Here is a 20,121-nt window from a genome sequence, read left to right on the forward strand (position 1 = left end):
TACATTGTTACTCAGAAAGCAAATAATTACCTATTTCTGGAAGTCATATACTTCACATGTGGATTCTTGCATTAGTTTTCAAGAGACATGGAAATCCAGCTGGACCTCATTTTGCTCTTAGGTAACAATTTAATATTCTTTCTCCATTATTCTTGTCTCTGTTTTTAACAGCTATTTTTAAGTGCTCACAGTATGGTGGCAGACAAGAACGAGAAAGACCTTGCCAACCAATTACTGACAGAGATAAGTGAGGACCAGGTATCTCCAAAGCCTGCATCTTGTTTCAGCTGCAGTCCAGAATCAGCCATGGGTTAACTATTCCTGTGCTTTTCTTCTTAATTCTCCAAAACACAAACTTCTAATTCTAGTAATTATTTATTTTTGAAGATTATTTAAATTAAAATATAAATCATCATTATAATTCTGTCTGTGCTTCTGTGGGTATTTTTTTCAGTTTGGGAAGATAAAAGTACAGGAATGGAACCCGGTATCACTATTGAGCACCTGGTGATGACTTTGTGTTTGAGGGACTGCTTTTTCTAAGCACTGTGGTGTACTGGGGTGTGAAGGCTTCATTTGTGAATATGCATAGTCATTGTTCATATCTTGATTCTTTGCTTCTTATTGACAAAATGATTATAATTCAATGGACAACCTGAATCTTGGAGGAAGGGAAGAAGACAATGAGCCCTTTGAATATTAATTTAGCATGCAATTTGATTTTTTTTCTGTTCTCAAAATTCAACCCTATATTGGAATATCAAAACAGATGTGTCTGTTTTTTCTCAAAATATATTTGGTAAATTAGTTTTGGGAAAAACAAAAACCTACCTATAAAATTTTTTTTTCTCAACATAGTTTGTTAGAGAATTTTACATTTTTTAACAATAATTATATATAATTATAAAAGTTATAATAATTTTGTTAAAATTATTTTAATGTTTAGGTTTACTGAGTTGTAGAAAAAGAGACTATAGCTGGGCAGTGGTGGCACACACCTTTAATCCCAGCACTTGGGAGGCAGAGCCAAGCGGATCTCTGTGAGTTCGAGGCCAGCCTGGTCTCCAGAGCGAATTCTAGGAAAGGCACAAAGCTACACAAAGAAACCCTGTCTCGAAAAACAAAACAAACAAACAAACAAAACAAAACAAAAAAAAAATAGAAAAAGAGACTATATTGTAATTTGTTAATTTCTAATTTTTTGGTGTAAAATAGAGATTCACAGAACTCTTTATTGCTTTAGAGTTCTCCTATTTAGACTGTTATATATATATATATTATAATTTCTTACAAAAGATATGGAAATTCAAAAGGAAGCTGTGATAAGGTCTTCTTAGTTTATTCTTGAACAGAGTCCCGCACAGATCTTATTTGAATGAATCTGTGTATACAGATTTTTAATCTATTACTACATATATTTTTCCTATGTAATAATATTTGACACTACCACCAATGAAAGTCAGGACTCTAGATTAAGCACCACACAAAAAGTAATAAAATTTAGTAAACACAAAGATCTAAGGAGTTTCCTATGTGTGAAGATCAGTTCTGTTAGGAGCTAGAAAAGAGAACGCTGTTGTGCAGTGGCTAGCTTCAGGTCATAACACTGTTTTCTTTTGTTTTTAAATTGTATTCATTTTTCAGTATGTCTCCCTGTGTGTATAAGAGTGCAGTGCCTTCAGAGGCCAGGAGAGGGCATCAAACCTCCAGGTCTGAAGTTACAGACCTTTGTGAACTGCCTTGTGGGTACTGGGAATTGAACCCAGGTCCTCTGCAAGAGCAGCCAGTGCTTTTAACTGTTGAACTATCTCTACATCCCCAGCTTTCTAGTCTAAAGTCTGTGCTATGAAAGTTGGTTAAGTCCTATATGGCATCCATGTTGAAACTTTAATTTTCTTACTTTTATTTTTTTTTTAGTATTATTGATGGTAGTTATTGGTTTATTCTCTAAGAGAATCTCCTGATATTTAATGCATATCATATTTATGATTAAGCCTAAATAAAAATCAGAGCAAGTTTTTAATTTTTCCATGAAACTTTTGGCATAAAAGATTGCCTTCTCCAAAACATGCCAGTACTTACAGATACATATTTTCATTTTCATTATTTGCCTTAAATTTTTTATAGAAATAGATATGTCTGTTTCAAGATGATAGGTACATACCATTTCCATTTCAGTACAGAATTCAGAAACTAAGCAAACAGTTATTTAAGCTATATATTATTATACTAACAGTATTGAAGCCTAGTAAGTTCAGGTATATTTTTGAAGGGAAATTAAAGCATACTATAATTTTTAGTTGCAGACTCCCTCCTCTCCTCTTGAGATTGTCCATTATTTTTAAAAGCATGTGTAAAGTTTGTGCCCCTGCAGAACATTTAATATAATAGGTGAATGAGCTTCATTCTTCTTGACATACGGCTTATCTTCTGTTAAGTAACTTTTTCTTACAGATTATAGTGTTTCAACAACCCATCTGATAGGAAGAGGAATGTAATGCATGTTATTATATCTTCAGGTTTTCACAACAAAGGTTTCCATGTGAACAAAATCCTGAGTACATTTGTTAATTTCTTGCTGTTCCCTTTGGTAGGTATTTCAGGGGCGGTTGGATTGTTTGGCTGTATCAACCATTCAGGCTTTGACAGCAGTGATGAAGAATTCTCCAGCTGCTAAGGTGAGAAATGGATCTTTAAGTGTAAAAGATTGCAGTCTTAGAGAACCAGCTTCAAGACCGCACACAGGGTTTGCAAAGAAATCCACAATGTTGGTGAGAACTGAACTTTTCTGTCTTGAGGGATAGGAAAGGAACACATGCATTTTTATAGTAACTTCCTTTATTATTCCATGTTGAAAATCTCTCTTCTCTTTGTCTTATACAACTGTATGTACCCAACAGAAAGCTTTAGTCAAATAAAAGTTACATTTGAGGGTCATATTATATTTCTTGAGCCATTCTGATACATACAAGAATAAATCTGTCAGCTTCCTGATTAATGGGGCAGTTGCAGCTGTGAAGGAATGTCCACCTGCTTTGTTATCCACTAAGGAAATAGCCTATGAAAGGGGTTATAAAGTTAAACTATTTGGGAGTCTAGAAAATAGAGAAATTGTGTATTATATTTTGTGTTTCTAAGTATAATTAACATTCCAAACTAACATTTAAAAGTATCTGTTTTTGCTGGGCGGTGGTGGCGCACGTCTTTAATCCCATCACTCGGGAGGCAGAGGCAGATGAATCTCTGTGAATTTGAGGCCAGTATGGTGTACAGTTCCAGGACAGGCACCAAAGCTATATGGAGAAACCCTGTCTTGAAAAACCATAAAATAAGAAAGTAAAAAAGTGTATCGGTTTCTCTTGGACTTGAGTTGCTGCTCTGGCTGGAAAGTGCAGTAATCTTAGCAATGAGATAAGCTGCTGTCAGCCAGGGTCCCTGGGGTTCAGGCTGTAAAGCGAAGGTGGGGGCACTTCCCGAGGGACAGTGACATAGAAAGCGTCTCAGATCTTAAGATATATTCTCCTATTCTGTGTACAACCCCAAATCACAAGGAAGGAAACTTGTAACTCCTTTTCAAGGCTATGAAGTTAGATTATCCTCTGAAACCCTGGCTAATTATGAAAACTTTTCCTGTGGTTTAGCTGGGCAAAAGCTTTTTCTCTCTGGACTTTTGTTAATTGCTTCCCTGACACATAAATTTCAGCGCCTAACATAAACAGTTAGTTAGCTGAACCTTGAGTCTTGTATCATAAAACTGAGGTTAGAAGTTGGTGCAGAGAGTTAATTGCTGAGGAATTTGTGCAGGGAGTTAATCATTGGTCTTATGTATTCATCCAGACTTCAACAAAGAGACGCTGGCACCAAAGTTGCTTTGTGCTAAATCACCTTGGTTCAACAAATCAGACACCTGGCAACTATGTCCTTGTGCATTTTCTGGAAAGGTTTATCTTTCTCTCTTTTCTTTTCTTTTTTTTTTTTTTTTTTTAAAGATTTATTTATTTATTATGCATACAGTGTTCTGTTTGCATGTATCCCTGCAGGCCAGAAGAGGGCACCAGATCTCATTACACATGGTTGTGAGGCACCATGTGGGTGCTGGGAATTGAACTCAGGACCTCTAGAAGAACAGCCAGTGTTCTTAACCTCTGAGCCATCTCTCCAGCCCCAAGGTTTATCTTATAATGTGTTAGCAATATACCTTTCAAGGCATCTAGTTTAATCTGAGTTTACTTTGAGGCTTTAAATCAGCTAATTGTGTAAAGGCTCTCTGTAGCTGAGAATATTGTTATTTTCCTATGTCAACCTGAGCTATGATATGAAACAGGCTTCTAAGTTCCTCACAGTTTTTGTGGAACAAAGACTTAGTTATGAAAGCATATTTTATTCACCAAAATTATACAGTATAAGAAGGAATAATTTTCCCATCAATCCACAGAAATACATTTATACAATATAGTCATGGGGAGAAGACCCTACAATCCAGGCTGTGGGAGAAGACCACATAGCTGTTTTAAGGTAGAATTATTGTAGCACATAAGAGAATAACAGATAATGCTGCTATGAACATTGTTGAGCATGTGTCCTTGTGGTATGATTGAGCATTCCTTGGGTATATGCCCAAAAGTGGTATAGCTGGGTCTTGAGGGAGATTGATTCCCAATTTTCTAAGCAAGTGCCATACTGATTTCCAAATCATTCTCACCAACAGTGTAGGAGTGTTCCCCTTGCTCCACATCCTCTCCAACATAAGCTGTCTTTAGTGTTTTGGATCTTAGCTATTCTGATAGGTGTAAGATGGTGTATCTCAGAGTCGTTTTGATTTACATTTCCTGGATAATTAGGGATGTTGAGCAATTCCTTAAATGTCTTTCAGCCATTTGAACTTCCTCTGTGGAGAATTCTCTGTTTAGTTCTATAGCCCATTTCTTAATTGGACTGTTAGGCATTTTGATGTCTTAATTTCTTGAGTTCTTTATATATTCTGGATATCAGCCCTCTGTCAGATGTGGGGTTGGTGAAGATCTTTTCCCATTCTGTAGGCTGTCGCTTTGTCTTGTTGACCATGTCCTTTGCTCTACAAAAGCTTCTCAGTTTCAAGAGGTCCCATTGATTGATTGTTTCTCTCAGTGTCTGTTATATTTAGGAAGTGATCTCCGGTGTCAATGAATTCAAGACTACTTCCTACTTTCTCTTCTATGAGGTTCAGAGTAATTGAATTTATGTTGAGGTCTTTGATCCACTTGGAATTAAGTTTTGTGCACAGTGACAGATACGGATCTATTTGCAGCCTTCTGCAGGTTGACATCCTATTTAGGACGCCCCCAAGCAGTGGGGCCTGGACCTGTCCTTAGTGCACGAGCTGGCTTTTTGGAACCTAGGGTCTGTGCTGAGGCATTTTGCTCAGCCTTGATGTAGGGAGGCGGGGACTGGACTTGCCTCAACTGAATCTACCAGGCTGGGCTGAATCCTCAGGGGAGTCCTTGCTTTGGAGGAAGTGGGAATGGGGGGTTGACTGGGGAGGGGGGGGGAGGAGGAAGGACAGGGCAATCTGTGGCTGTATGTAAAATTTAATTAATTATAAATTTATATATATGTATATATACATATATATGTGTGTGTGTGTATATTTATATATATATAAAGATAATTCCAGATGGAAACAAACGGTATTCAGAGTCTGTGGCCTCTAAAGCCTTGCTTGACAAGCTTCTTCCATCAGAGTTATTTGCCTGGTGGGTTGACCTTAGGAATATCAGTTGTCATCTGCTATGTATTTTTTTATGGCTCTTGGCATTAAAATATGTTCGTTCATTTTATTAATTTTGCTGTATAAATCCCAAAGTGATGTGTGTAAATATGTAAAACATATGGCATAACACCTGTAATGAAATAGTTTATAAAAATAGTTCACCTTATAATTTGCTGATAATTTTATAGACAAACTCCTTATGGATACTCCAGGATTTTAAAAGATATTGATGACTTCATGTGGTAGTACATACCTTTAATCCCAGCACTCAGATGACTCTCTGTGAGTTTGGGGCTAGCCTGTTATACATAGCCAGTTCCAGGCTAACCAGAGCTACATAGTGAGACCGTCTCAAAAAAAAGAATTCCGTTGGTGAGCCGCCTGCGCACTACTAGCTGTTTAAAGCAGCCTTGGTCAGAAGAGGCTCACTGGCTGGTGTTAGAGGGGCCACACTGCTGATGCTGAAAGTGAGGGTTGGTTATTGAGCTGAACTAATGAGTTTTCCCGACAAAGCTTCTTATTAAGAACATAATCAGATTTGCTCTTTAGTTAGTTTATGACTATCCAGATATGAGTATATTTCAAATGGTATCACCTTGTTGGTATGGGACTTGTTTCCCGATGTGTATGGCTATAGGGTTCTGTTTCATTTCTGTGGCTCCATGACCCTTGGGGTTTTATGTTTGTGTTCCCCATCATTTATTTATTTATTTATTTATTTATTTATTTATTTATTATTTCATGTGCACTCCTGTTTTGCCTGCATGTGTGTCTGTATGACGGTGTCAGATCTCTGGAACTGGGGTTGCTAATGGCGGTGAGTTGCCATGTGGGTGCTGGGAACTGAACCCAGGTCCTCTGGAATTGTAGTCAGTGCTCTTAACTACTGAATTATCCTTCCAGCTCTTCATGTGTGTTCTTACCCACTGTCTCTGGCTGTGATTTTGTCTGATTGTGCTCATTGAGTGCTTCTGAGTATCGTGTGATGTCTGTGTAACGTGCCAGGCACATGGTTAAGTACACAATATGTGTTGATGGCATGGTCACCACCCTAACTTCTGACCTTCACCCTTGAGGTACTGTATGCTCTGCTCCGCTATCAGGAATGTTTCTTGAAATACTATAATCCGTGGTTAGGTATGTTTCAATCTTTATGATCTGGCTTCTGATTTTACTTGCCATTTAATAATAGGGTTTTATTGTTGTTTGTAAAGGAAATCTCTTCAAGTACTCAGAAATTCACTTTCTAGTAAAACAGATTGCTAGTGTTTCTGAAATTCAAATCTTCAAGGCTGTTTAAGTCATTTTAAAGGTTTTTTTACTTTTTTATTTTTTTCTGTAATACTTTTCATTGTTTAAAGTTTAAAAGGTTATGTAAGAGGGCGGGGCGGTGGTGGTGGTGGCGGTGGCGGCGCCGGTGGTGACGCACCCCTTTAATCCTATCACTCGGGAGGCAGAGGCAGGCGGATCTCTGTGAGTTCGAGGCCAGCCTGGTCTACAGAGCTAGTCCAGGACAGGTTCCAAAAGCTACAGAGAAACCCTGTCTTGAAAAAACAAACAAACAAACAAAACAACAACAACAACAACAAAAGGTTATGTAACAGGATAGGCTCTAGGTCAGTGGCAGAGTGTATAGTTAATACGTTTAGGGCCTTACCTTCCCTCCCTAAGCAAGAGGTTTTATCACAAATTACCTCTAGATATGTATGACTCTCTTGTTATCCTTAGCACACCACTAACTCCTTATAGAGTTAACTGGTTATACTGATTCTGTTTAAACCTTTTTATGGTTGGTGTATCTATTTTTGCCTAATTTAATGGACTGATTTTCTACTTTCTAGGTTTTTGGATAGTCTTTATATTTTACTTTTAATACTTGAGTTAAAAAAATGTACATGACTTTGAGATCCCTATTGTGAATTTGATGCTCCAGATCATTTAGACACAGAGAACAGAGAAAATTCTTTGTACTCTTCTGGCCACTTAAAATTTGAGCATTATTGTAGACCTAACTCAAGGCCTCCACTGCACTACTGAGCTACATCCTTAGTCCTTGGTATTTAAACTGGGTCCCAGCATATAGCTGAGGGTGGCCCTGAACTCAATCCTCTGTCTCTATCTTCCTAGTTCTGGGCCACCACAATAATCAGGAATCTGATCTAGCCATTGGTTGTTTTTCTTTTTCCTTTCTTTTCTCCTTCCTTCCTTCCTTCCTCCCTCCCTTCATTCTTTTTTCTCTTTCTTTTTTCAAGACAGAGGTCCAGGCCAGCCAAAGCTATATATAGTGAAACCCTGTCTTGGGGTACAGGATGGGGGCAGGGAAGGAGAGGGTGAGGGTAAAGAAAGTGTCATATAACGCTATGGAGAAAATAGTTTTATAACAGCTGTTTCTAATTTAATCTACTTTGCGTTTTTCTGGACCTTTGTACCTTTATTTTTTATTACAGAAGGAATATATAGAACCTATTTTAAGATGAGCACAGCTAGGTTCAAGGGCCCATGCCTGTCACCCCAGTCCGTGCGGTAGGTGGGACAGATAGAAGGGCTGCAATTTTAAGGGCAGCTTAGGCATCATAGAAAGGCCTGAGGGTGGGTGGGAGGGATGGACATAGATGCACATAGATAATATAAAGGAGCAAAACTGATTCCATAATCTTTTTTGTATTTTATTAACCAAATAGTTTAAGTAAGCTTTCAATATTTAATATTCCAACAAGTTTAGTCATTGAAAATGTGCTGTGATATGTTGTTTTCTCCCTAGGAAGTATTTAAGGAAAGAATTGGCTATGTGCACATGTTTGAGGTATTAAAATCTTTGGGTCAGCCATCACTAGAGCTGCTTAGAGAACTTATGAATATGGTGAGTGTTCAATCTCTATGATGAGAAGTTCTGTTGTTTCCACTTCAACAACAGTAACTAACTTTCTAATTTTGTGTGACTTTTCAGGCTGTGGAGGGTGACCATACTTCAGTTGGTATTTTGGGCATTAGTAATGTCCATCCTCTTTTGGTTCTTATCCAATGGCTTCCAGAGCTAGACTCCCATGACCTACAAATCTTCATCTCTGACTGGCTGAAAAAAATTTGTTGCATTAATAAACAGAGCCGAACTACATGTGTGAATGCAAACATGGGAATAAGAATCATCGAAACCCTTGAGTCCCATTCTTCCCTGCATCGAACTTGTGCTGAGGACTTGATTGCAATCCATGGTTCCCTGGGGAGTCAGTCTGTGAGCTCGGAAGAAGTCCGGCGGCTGCTGCAGCTGCTGCGGGTGGATGAAGCCGGGCTTGTTCACCCGTACACCATCCCTGTGACTCGTGCAGTGCTAACGATGGCCCGGAAACGCGGCCTGCAGAGTGCCCTGCAGTATTTCAATTTGTCACATAGCATGGCGGGAATCTCTGTGCCTGCCGTGCAGAAATGGCCTGGCTCTGCATTTTCCTTCACTGCTTGGTTTTGCTTAGATCAGGATCAGTTAACCCTTGGCACTGCTAACAAAGGAGGAAAAAGAAAACAATTATATAGGTAATGGTACAAATTGTGGAATTAAGTGGAGATTGTCACATTATATATGCTATGATTCTTAAGTAGGATAAAGTGTCTAAGCATCTAGTTTTTTATATTTATAATAGTTAATATAAATTTTCTTCATCTTGTGGCTGTATATAGTTTAGAAGTGCTTTATTGCTTTCAAAATAATTATTCTGTATTTTATGTATTTTTCTGGCTAAATTCTGAGGGTCTTAGGAAACAAAAATGAAAGTAGCATAAAAGTAGAGAAGAAAGGAATAATAAACTCAGCTCCATTGAAGGAGCTGTGTGCTTATGTAAGACATTCAGGTCTCGTAGCTAATATTTTTTAATATACTGTATGATTTTTAAAACTTTTATGTATGCTTTCTGGATGTTTGGAAGAATTTAAAAGAATTAGATATACATTTTATAGTTTTGTTCTAGCTCAGAGGTTCTCAACCTGTGGGTTACAACCCCTTTGGACATTGGAAGGACCCTTTCACAGGGGCCACCTAAAACAATCAGAAAGCACAGATATTTATATTTGATTTATACAGTAGCAAAATTACAGTTACGAAGTAATAATGAAAATAATTTTATGGCTGGGATCACTACAACATGAGGAACCATATTAAAGGGTCGCAGCATTAGGAAGGTGGAGAAGTGCTGCTCTAGCTTGATAATAAAATCCCACTTCCAGTGTTACTTTTTATAATTTATTAACTTTTATGCTGAAAATGGACTTAAGAATGACTGAAACCAAGTTGGGCTGATATGTATGGCAATAGAATTAAGATCGTAGCATTGTTGATAAAGGTATTTGTGACTGTGTTATAGTTGATGATGAACTTCAGTGATGAACAGACTGGTCAACTTGAGTTCAGAGGTTCTGATAACAGATATTTTTGTTAGCTTTTTTACAGGAAGTGGAATGGGTTTTGAAGCTTTTATTACCCACTCAGGTATGTTGGTTGTGGCAGTGTGCACAAAAAGAGAATATGCAACAGTTATGCTTCCTGACCACAGTTTCTGTGATTCTCTCTGGGTAAGACTTGAGGATGCCACGTCAAACTCTTGGTTCTATCTTCCTTAGGAAGTATAACAATTTGATGCATTTCTATGAGGAACTTTTGTCTGCCTTGCCAATATTCATTTCCAAGTTCTGTTATAGTAAAATTCTGCCTACAAAGATGTTAGTTTATTAATCACTGGCATTAAAGAAGCAGTAATTTTTTTTCTGAAAGTTATGAATCCTTGCATATTTCCTAGACTGATTTGACTTTTATTTCAAAATGAAATGTGAGCTTGTTAAGCCAATATATTTCTGTTCCTTACCTCAAAAATACAAAATATTTCTCCTTGAAAAAATAATTTTAAGAATATTTAGGGGCTAGGCGTGGTGGTACACGTCTTTATTCCCAGCACTCAGGAGGCAGAGACAGGCAGATCTGTGAGTTCGAGGCCAGCCTGGTCTACAAAGTAAGTTCCAGGAAAGGCGCAAAGCTACACAGAGAAACCCTGTCTCGAAAAACCTACCTACCTACCTACCTACCTAAATAAATAAATAAATAAATAAATAAAAATACAGAAGAAGCATAATTTTTGTGAGTCATCTTGTAAAGGCTTAATTATTTGTAGTACATAAGAAATTGTTACTTGTTTTGAGACTATCATTGAGTCAGCATTTTAGCTGTCCTTAATATTTTGATCATACAAATTATGGAGTAAAAATCTATAGGCATATGTCATTGCAAAGGCATGGTGTAATTTTAGTCATTTTAATGTGTGCTTTACTTCATCAGCACAACATAACCATCGTTCACATGCCTGGAAAAAGGCCCTTTGGTCAGAGTCTTGTCTATATCTATGACAATGGACAACAAAAGGTTTCTGCTCCTCTCAGATTTCCTGCCATGAATGAGGTGAGTATATATAACTTCTTTATAGGCAAAATCCTGAAAAGATTTGGAAAATATATTCTAAATTTTTTCCTAAGAAGTTTGAACTGTGTTCTATATGTTAAGATACAGAAAATCGGTATTCATTTCTCTTAGATAATGTCAGACATGTGAAAAAACAAATTCAAGAAAGAAATATAATGAAAGGCTTAGAAAATATAATGAAAAGACCATACAAAAGTATCATTAAGACAGAAAAAGTCTCCAAGTATATAAAATGTTTAAGAAATTGCTATGATAGACTTTCCTATCTCTGTTAAATATCTTCGTTAAATTTGAACTAGTGAGGAAGTAGTGTCAAGCTTTATTCTCCATACAGGTTAAGACAGTTGTTTGAGACTGGCTAACTTAAGAAAGTCTTTGGGAGTAATAGGATGAAGTAGAGTATCAGTATCATTTTCTTAATAAGTTTCTTGCTTCTCATCATGACTGTTGAAAGTAGCTTTTAATTAACATTATACTGTTACATAATACTACATAAATTATGTGTGGGAGGAAAAGGAATTATCTTTACTTTAGATAATAGTAAACCTCTCAACTTTAAAAATAATATCCCTTAAAAAAGACATACTGGTTCATAAAAGTCATGTCAGTAGTCTTTTGGTCAAAGGTGACTTTGATATTGATACCTTAGATACAGACTTTCCTATAGATGCTATGATCCAGTTGAAAAATTGGCTTCCACTTCTATTTTCTTTCTTTTTTTAAAGGATTTATTTATTTGATGGGATTTGAACTCAGGACCTTTGGAAAAGCAGCCAGTGCTTTTAACCTCTGAGCCATCTCTCCAAATCCTCCACTTCTATTTTCAGTGTGTTCATTTCCTTAGTTTTTGTTGTTGTTGTTGTTTTTGTTTTGGTTTTTGTTTTTTTGAGACAGGGTTTCTCTGTGTAGTTTTGCGCCTTTCCTGGAACTCACTTGGTAGCCCAGGCTGGCCTTGAACTCACAAAGATCCACCTGGCTCTGCCTCCCGAGTGCTGGGATTAAAGGCATGTGCCACCACCGCCCGGCTCATTTCCTTAGTTTTATATAAACTTTTTCATCTTATTTTTTTGGTAGATCTCACACCCAAGTTTCATATATGCTAGATAAGTATTTTACCATGGAGCTACATGTCCAGCATAGTATTTCATCTCATTGTTTAGCTTTGGGTTCTTTGAGATAGGGTCTCACTATGCAGCTCATGATCCTTTTGCGTTGGCCATCACCAATGCTGGGACTTAAGTGTGTGTCACGTAACTCAGCTTTACACTGTTGAACTTTAAATGTGAAGAGAGAGAGATATTTAAAGTTGTATGATTTTAAATAATCTTTGTCATTTTTTGTTTACTTTGTAGCCATTTACTTCATGTTGTATTGGTTCAGCTGGGCAAAGAACCACTACTCCTCCACCATCTCAAATCCCAGATCCACCATTCTCTACTCCTGTTACCCCTCACCGGACATCATTTGGTGGAATATTGTCATCAGCCTCCTGGGGAGGGACAACTGAAAAATCAAAATTAGTTACCAAATTAATTTCCGCTGGAACCCAAGATAGTGAGTGGGGCTGTCCCACATCCCTGGAGGGCCAGCTAGGGTCTGTTATTGTATTCCACGAAGCACTGCAGCCTCCGCAGGTCAAGGCTTTATATGTAGCAGGTGAGCATGCACAGTCCCAGTATTTAGCATTGTCTTTTTCCCCCTTTTGCCTGAATGTATCCTAAAGAGTTATTTGAAGAATCTTTTCATTCATTCATTCATTCATTCATTCATTCCATTGTATGGGGGATCTAGTACATACTAAGCAAGTGACCTAAGCACTGAACTGTTACAAACCTGTGGTTGTTTTCATTGGAACTGAAAGGAAAAGTCTGTTGTGTATTATGCTTTTTTTGTAGGCATAACTAAAACTAGCATTTAGGAAATATTTAAAGATTTACTTTTGTATGTGTGTGTGTGCACCTTTTTCATGTGCACCATGTGTGTGCAGAGGTCCTGACAGGCCAGAGGGAATCGGATCCCCCTAGAACTGGAGTTACAGGGAGTGGGAGCTGCCTGGTGAGGGTGCTGGGAACCTAACTCAGGTCCTCTGCAAGAGCAGGAGCACTCTTAACCACTGAGCCATCTTTCTAGCACCATTTGGGGTAATATTTAAATTGCTTAACCCTTGAAACCACTGCCTGTGTCAGTTTCCTGGGGTTGCCATAGTAAATTACTACAGACTGTGTCTTCAGTCACCAGAGCTTATTTCCTCACATTTCTGGGACTAGTGAGGCTTCTCTTTGTTTTGGGGGGCCCCTTTCTTACTGTAATCTCAACTTGATCTTCCCTCAACATGGACATGGACAGAGAAAAGAAACAGATCTCTACAGTGTCTCTTCCTTTTTTTAGGAGGGACCCTGTCAGGTTAAGACTCAATTCTTATGACATCATTTAACTTCAGTTTTCTGTTTAAAGGCTCTATACAATACAGTCATATTGGAAATGGTGTCTTTTGAGTGAATTTTAAGGTCATTCAGTTCCATCCATAACACTATCAGTTCTTTAGACAGATGTTAATTAGTTGGTAAAATCAAATACAAGCCTATCTACCTAAGAAATCATATAGCTAATTCCAAAATCATGAGTCTTGTTCCACAACTTGTCATATTTATAGTTCATTTGTTAATATACCTGAAGAATTTCTGATGGCAGGACACATAGGTAATCTTGGATAACATTGTAAATGTTCTTGTTTTGTTTTTTTTCTTTTGGCTATGATTTTGAATATAATATATTAAGTACTATTTAATCCTAACATTAGAATTTTATAGTTATATTCTATCAGAATATTCTGAATTTAAATCTTTTAAGAGTCATGGACATAATTCTGCAGAGTAGTTTGTTTTTCATCAATTCACCCTGCTCCAATGGCATGAGTGTTTCAAGATAATAGGACCCCAGTGTTAATGTGTGAAGACAGGTGGATCCTAGGAGCTTAATATCTAGCTAGCCTCGCTAAAATGATGAGCTTCACTGCGCAGTAGTGGCGCGCACGTCTTTAATCCCAGCACTCGGGAGGCAGAGCCAGGCAGATCTTTGTGAGTTCCTGGCCATCCTGGTCTACAGAGTGAGATCCAGAAAAGGTGCAAAGCTACACAGAGAAACCCTGTCTCAAAAAACAAACAAACAAACAAAAGATGAGCTTCATGTTGAATAAAAGATCTATTTAATAAGAATAAGGTGGATTTGGCTGTGGCACACACTGGAAGGAATATGCTGAATAGGCAGAGGCTAAGGAGGAGAAAGATAGAGGAAGACAGTATCTTTCTTTGGCCTCATGAGCATATGTGCCTGTACACATGTGCACACGTCACACACGCATGTTTTTCTTCCCGTATGTCTAATGGATCCTTGTTTGAGCTTACATTTCAGTTGCAAATGAAAGTGAGCACTGTTACTTAGATTACTTACACTGTTACTACTTTCAATTTCTCTGCTTTCTGTTCACTTTGAAAATTTTCTTTAAGACAGGGCCTTATTATATAGCCCTGGCTGGTGTTGGGCTTACAGAGATCTGCTTACTTCTGCCTTCTGAGAGCTAAGATTAAAATGTGTACCTCCATGACCACTATCATGTTAATTTTTGATGTTTTTCTATTTTTTTATTCTTTTGAATTTATTTACATTAAACCAGTACGATTTTTATATTTCATAATATTTCCATATGCTACATACAATGTCCTTTCTACAGCAAAGATTGATAATCCATATTTTTTAGGTTTTGGAAAAATTTATGGGTGACATAAAACTAAAGAACATGTTACACAATGTGCTTTAGCTACGGTACTTGAGTAACTTGAACATGTTGATTTCAGATTTTGTTCTGGTGACACCAAACTAAGGAGACCAGTATATTTCAGTGATGTGTGTTGTGTGTAACTAATTTCAGGTCCAAATTGCTTAAGCCCTTGGAAGTGTGAAGACTGTGATATGGCTGACCTGCCAAGTAGCATCCTCCTTCATTACACAGCAAAGGTCAGAGTAAATGCATGGGTTGTCCATAGTTACAGCTGCTGTGAGCTTGGATTCATTGTCTATTCCTTTTGTCATTTCAGTGGGTAATCAAGGAGGGCTTCAATCCCGACTTAAAAAATTAGGGATTTTTCAAAGGACGTTGATAAACAGCAAAAATGAAGGCAAACTTTCCCAACTAGAGTTCAGGTGCTGTGTTGTTGTACTAGTGTGAATTGGACTAGTTTCAGGAATTTGTTGAGTTGATTTTAGTGGATGAAATCTTTTTAACTTGTATTTCTTTAGTTATCTGAAGAGAGAGGTGAAACAGTTGTACTTCAACTTTGATTTGGTTTTTTAAAATGTGATATTGAGTGGGGGGGGGGTTGGTATTTTCTAAAGTATAGAAAAGCTTTCCAGTATACCTGCCATGTCTAGTTACTTTCCTTCAAAGACCCAGTTAGTGAAAGTAATTGGAAGTAGCGCAGACTGAAGGAAAAAAGATGTAAGGGAGAATTGGAAGGAAGAAAGCAGGGAAGTGTTACAACAACATTATTTGCATTATCATAGTTAGTGTTACGTTGTCACAGAAAATACTTCTATTGTGTGAGATAATATAGAACACCTTTTTCTAGTTTAGCAAGCTGGTACATGATCATACTATTTATTTGTTATATCTGACCTAATAAACTTACTGATTTTATGTTCTGTCAGCTTTGTATTTTGATAAAGTTCAAACCTTAGAAGTTTAAAAAAAAATAGTAGTATAATCCTATATATTCTATACCCAAATTAGCCAGTTGTTAGCATTTTGTTGTATCTGATGACTTTTTCTCAGGCCATTTGTAAAAGCAGATTGCTATAGCTATAAAACTTTATCATTGAATGTTTACATAATTACTTACATAATTGAGTATATAATCTGTATTCAGTTTTCCCTAAAAATACTTACTTAGCAAAAATTAGTTTCGATCCAGTCAAGATCCATGTACTTTCCCCACAGTATGTTTGTTCACCAACCATAACAGCTTTCTGTCTTGCCTACTGATAGTCTTTCCGTACCTAGTCAGTCTCCAGTGTGCAGAGAGATGCCGAGGAGATCACTGGGTCTGATCCAAATAGTATGCTGAGTGGCATAGTCTTTTGTTTGTTTTGTGTTTCGTTTTCGTTAGACTGACACATTCTTGACATGTAATGGACATCTGGTTTTTAGTGTTATGCTTGTCACCTTTTTACAAAGCAATTTTGAATTTAGTGTTATTAACATTGTATTTTTTTGTGACTTTTCTTGTTTTTGTTTTTGTTTTCCCGAGACAGGGTTTCTTTTTGTAGTTCTGGCTGTTCTGGAACTCACCTTGTAGACCAGGCTGGCCTCAAACTCTGCCTCCTGAGTGCTGGGACTAAAAGCATGTACCACCACTGCTTGTGACAGAAATTAAAAAATCTATACTATCAAAAATTAGTAGCTGGGCGGTGGTGGCTCATGCCTTTAATCCCAGCACTCGGGAGGCAGAGCCAGGAGGATCTCTGAGTTTGAGGCCAGCCTGGGCTACCAAGTGAGTCCCAGGAAAGGCACAAAGCTACACAGAGAAACCCTGTCTTGAAAAAAACAAAAAACAAAACAAAAAATTAGTTACTATCTTATTTTTTCCCCAAAAAATGTGATTAATATGTAGGCAAATCAGTTGATTAAAGATTTGTTTCTCTAAAATGGAGTACGTAATGATGTATGTCTCTAAAGTGAAGTGAGTTCATGGAGCTCTCGAATTCTTCATATCCTTTTTTTTGGAGATTGATGAAGTGCTTTAAAAATGGTGTTGTAAGAGAAAGGTTCTACTTGGTTTAATCTCTTTCACCAGCTTTTTGAGCACTCTTTAAAAATAACTCAAGTATTAGTAAAGGCTAGTTTGTTAAGTGGTGTGTTGAAGACTTTTCACTAGTCAGCTGTTTTTCATTCTTGTCCTTATTTGTAGTATTTAGTAGTGTTTAGTCATCTTTTTCTTTAAAATTGGTGGTGTTGTCTTTGTGCCAAGAACTGAATGCAGTGATGACTTACTTTTAGTAAATGAATGCTTTACGAGACATTAATGACTTGAGATGGATTAGTAAGTAAAGTACTTGATGTCTAAACATAAGGACCAAGTTTGGATCTCCAAGCACCGGTATAAAAGCTGGACCCTCTGATATATTATGCCTCTCACCTCAGTGGTGGAGTGTCATTGACAAGTGGAGAGATTGCTTGCTGGTAGTCTAGCTGACTGGTGAGCTCTAGATTCAGTGAGAGACCCTGTCTCAAAGAAGGTAGAGAGTGATTAAAGACATCTAAGACCTGATGTCTCCCTCTGGCCTCCACAGACATAGACCTGATTGCATGCCCCCACACAGATAGAGAGATAGAGATAAAGAGATAGATAGATAGATAGAGAGAGAGAGAGAGAGAGAGAGAACAATAGAAGGCAAATACTAGGAAAGTTATTAATTGATTTTATTGTGTCCTTTTAAAATTATGATCATGTACTTCTACATAATGAAAGTTAAGTTTTGTTCTAATTGTACTAAGATGCTTGTTGTATTTTTCTTTTGTTCTTAGGCTTGCAAAAATTCAATTTGCCTCGACTTGTCTACTAATTATTTGCATGGAAGATTAACAGGAAACAAAGTAGTTAATTGGGACATTAAGGTAAGTTAATAATAATATACAATGGGCAAGATAATGTAATTTAAATTTATTTTTAAGTTTATTTAAACATAGCACATAACTAGAATTTTTTTTTTTTCCTCCCAGTACTAGGAACTGGACCCAGGACATTCTGTATTCTGGGCATCTGCTTTGCCACTGAGCCACATTCCTAGGCCCTGTGTGATGATGAGGGGGAGGAGGTGCATGCATGTGTATAATGCTAGAAATGTATTGTTCTTCACTTACTGCTTTGATTGAACTGAAAGCTTGCCTTTCAGCCTAAGCTGAGTCGTGAGCTCTCGAGGTCCTCGTGTCCCTGTCCTACTGCAGTTCTCAGGCAGGCCTGCCCAGAGCTTTACATGGTGCTTGGGATTTGATTTCAGAGCTTAGGCTCTCATGCTTGCAGAGCAAGAACTCTGTACACTGAGCCATCCAATCTACGCAGTGAGATGGCTATACAACTCAGCTAATCAAACATTTTGTCTAATTGGGGTACAACAGGAACAGAATTATGAAGAGAAAAACAGTTATAATTTTGATGCTTAAGTAAAATCAAAGCCTTCCTCCTCACAAAAAACAAACAAACAAAAACCAAAAAAACAAAAACAAAAGCCAAAGAACCACGAAGGAAGATATTTGCCATCCACCATGTTCAGTTACTACTACACACAGAGTTCTTCAAAATCAGTATGTTTTCCCCCAACACACACTTTTTATCTAATGGGTAAAATAAATTGTAGATCATTTAAAAATACACAAAACAAAGTAGCAGGTGTGTAGTATATGAATAAATCTTGAACTCTCGGGTACATCATAAAGAATATGGTATCAGGAGGTTTTGCTGAATAAGCGTCCTATAGCTAGAGTTGTGACAGATAAGCATGTGAGATGGGAGGTTTGTTAATCTCCTTTCATCCCTTCCCTCTCTGCTTCTCTTCCCTCCCCTTGTCTCCTCCTCTACTCCTTTTCTCTCTTGTCCCTCCCAGGCTGGCCTTGAACTTGGAGTGTTCTTGCCCTGTCCTTTCTTGTCGTAGGATTTTAAGGGTACACTACCACATCAGTATAGGTTGAAGGTCGTAGTGACTAGCGAAAGAGTGACTTTACATAGCATCCTCTGTCTGCCAGGCATACAGCACTTTCCATGTTTTAGCTTCTGTGCTCATTCCCACCTTTTGTTAACTGAAATTACAAGAGTCAGTCACGCTCCTGGTTACTCCTGTTTTTAATGCGTAGCTGTGTGGTGACAATCGCTTGTTCTTAGCATTGTCAGAGTTACATTACACGCTGCCTGTGATTAAACTTCCTCAGTTCTAAAAACCAAGCACAGAAAAATGACCTGAAATGGTCCCTTTTGAATATAAGTTATGGTTATCTTTGAGACTGTCTGCTTAAATATCTTCCAGTTTAGGCTATCTCATACATTACTTAAGGTTTATTAACAAACTGTATCTTCATATATCCTGTAGATATTAAATTATACCATTGTTCTTATATTGTAATATTAAAAAATTAATTTTGTTTTCAGGATATCATCAATTGTATAGGTGGGTTAAATGTGCTTTTTCCTTTATTGGAACAAATAAGCCACTTTACTGAAGGACAGACTTCTGAAGGAAGGAGTGAAAACACAGTTCCTGAATCTATAACACCTATTGAACAACAGTGTATGGCATTGGCCTCCACAAAGGCATCAGGTAATAGAACTACATTAGCCTAAACCAGTCATTTAGAATGTTGAGAATTAATTGGAAAATAAAAATAAATGCCATACCACTTAAGGTTTTTGTTTGTTTGTTTGGGTTTGTTTTTTGTTTTTTTTTTGTTTTGTTTTGTTTTGTTTTTTTGTTTTTTCGAGACAAGGTCTCTCTGTGTAGTTTTGCGCCTTTCCTGGAACCCACTCTGTAGCCCAGGCTGGCCTCGAACCCACAGAGATCCGCCTGGCTCTGTCTCCCCAGTGCTGGGATTGCAGGCGTGCGCCCCCACCGCCCGGCAGCACTTAAGTATTGATAGCTTTCTGCCCTCCCTAGCCGGCATAGTTCATAAAGTTTGTAACACTTTGGTTAAACAGTGAGGATAGCAACTGCACTTTGTCCTTAGTTTATACTCTTAGTGGGAAACACTCACCACATTGTTCAATCATGGTCAAGAAAGTATTTGCATATGAATACAATTACATAGTAAGTAGTTGCTGCTTTTTCTGATTTCATTGTATAAATGAATCTTGGAGGCTACTGAATTGGATT

The 20,121-nt window shown here is 37.5% G+C and overlaps 1 protein-coding gene across 2 annotated transcripts in view; it reads left to right on the forward strand.

The window, feature by feature from the left end:
• Nbeal1 (neurobeachin like 1) overlaps positions 1 to 20,121 on the forward strand; it is a 139,230-nt gene that overhangs the window by 42,324 nt on the left and 76,785 nt on the right. For both annotated transcript variants that reach the window (XM_036173296.1, XM_036173297.1), the window contains 10 exons: positions 172 to 258; positions 2,595 to 2,678; positions 8,511 to 8,609; positions 8,697 to 9,277; positions 10,178 to 10,310; positions 11,068 to 11,187; positions 12,561 to 12,864; positions 15,137 to 15,222; positions 17,789 to 17,878; positions 19,404 to 19,572. In XM_036173296.1, coding sequence (XP_036029189.1) covers positions 172 to 258; positions 2,595 to 2,678; positions 8,511 to 8,609; positions 8,697 to 9,277; positions 10,178 to 10,310; positions 11,068 to 11,187; positions 12,561 to 12,864; positions 15,137 to 15,222; positions 17,789 to 17,878; positions 19,404 to 19,572 — 1,753 coding nt within the window. The remainder of the gene's footprint in view (positions 1 to 171; positions 259 to 2,594; positions 2,679 to 8,510; positions 8,610 to 8,696; positions 9,278 to 10,177; positions 10,311 to 11,067; positions 11,188 to 12,560; positions 12,865 to 15,136; positions 15,223 to 17,788; positions 17,879 to 19,403; positions 19,573 to 20,121) is intronic.

This window comes from Onychomys torridus, chromosome 23 (assembly GCF_903995425.1).
Source record: "Onychomys torridus chromosome 23, mOncTor1.1, whole genome shotgun sequence".
Lineage (NCBI taxonomy): Eukaryota > Metazoa > Chordata > Mammalia > Rodentia > Cricetidae > Onychomys > Onychomys torridus.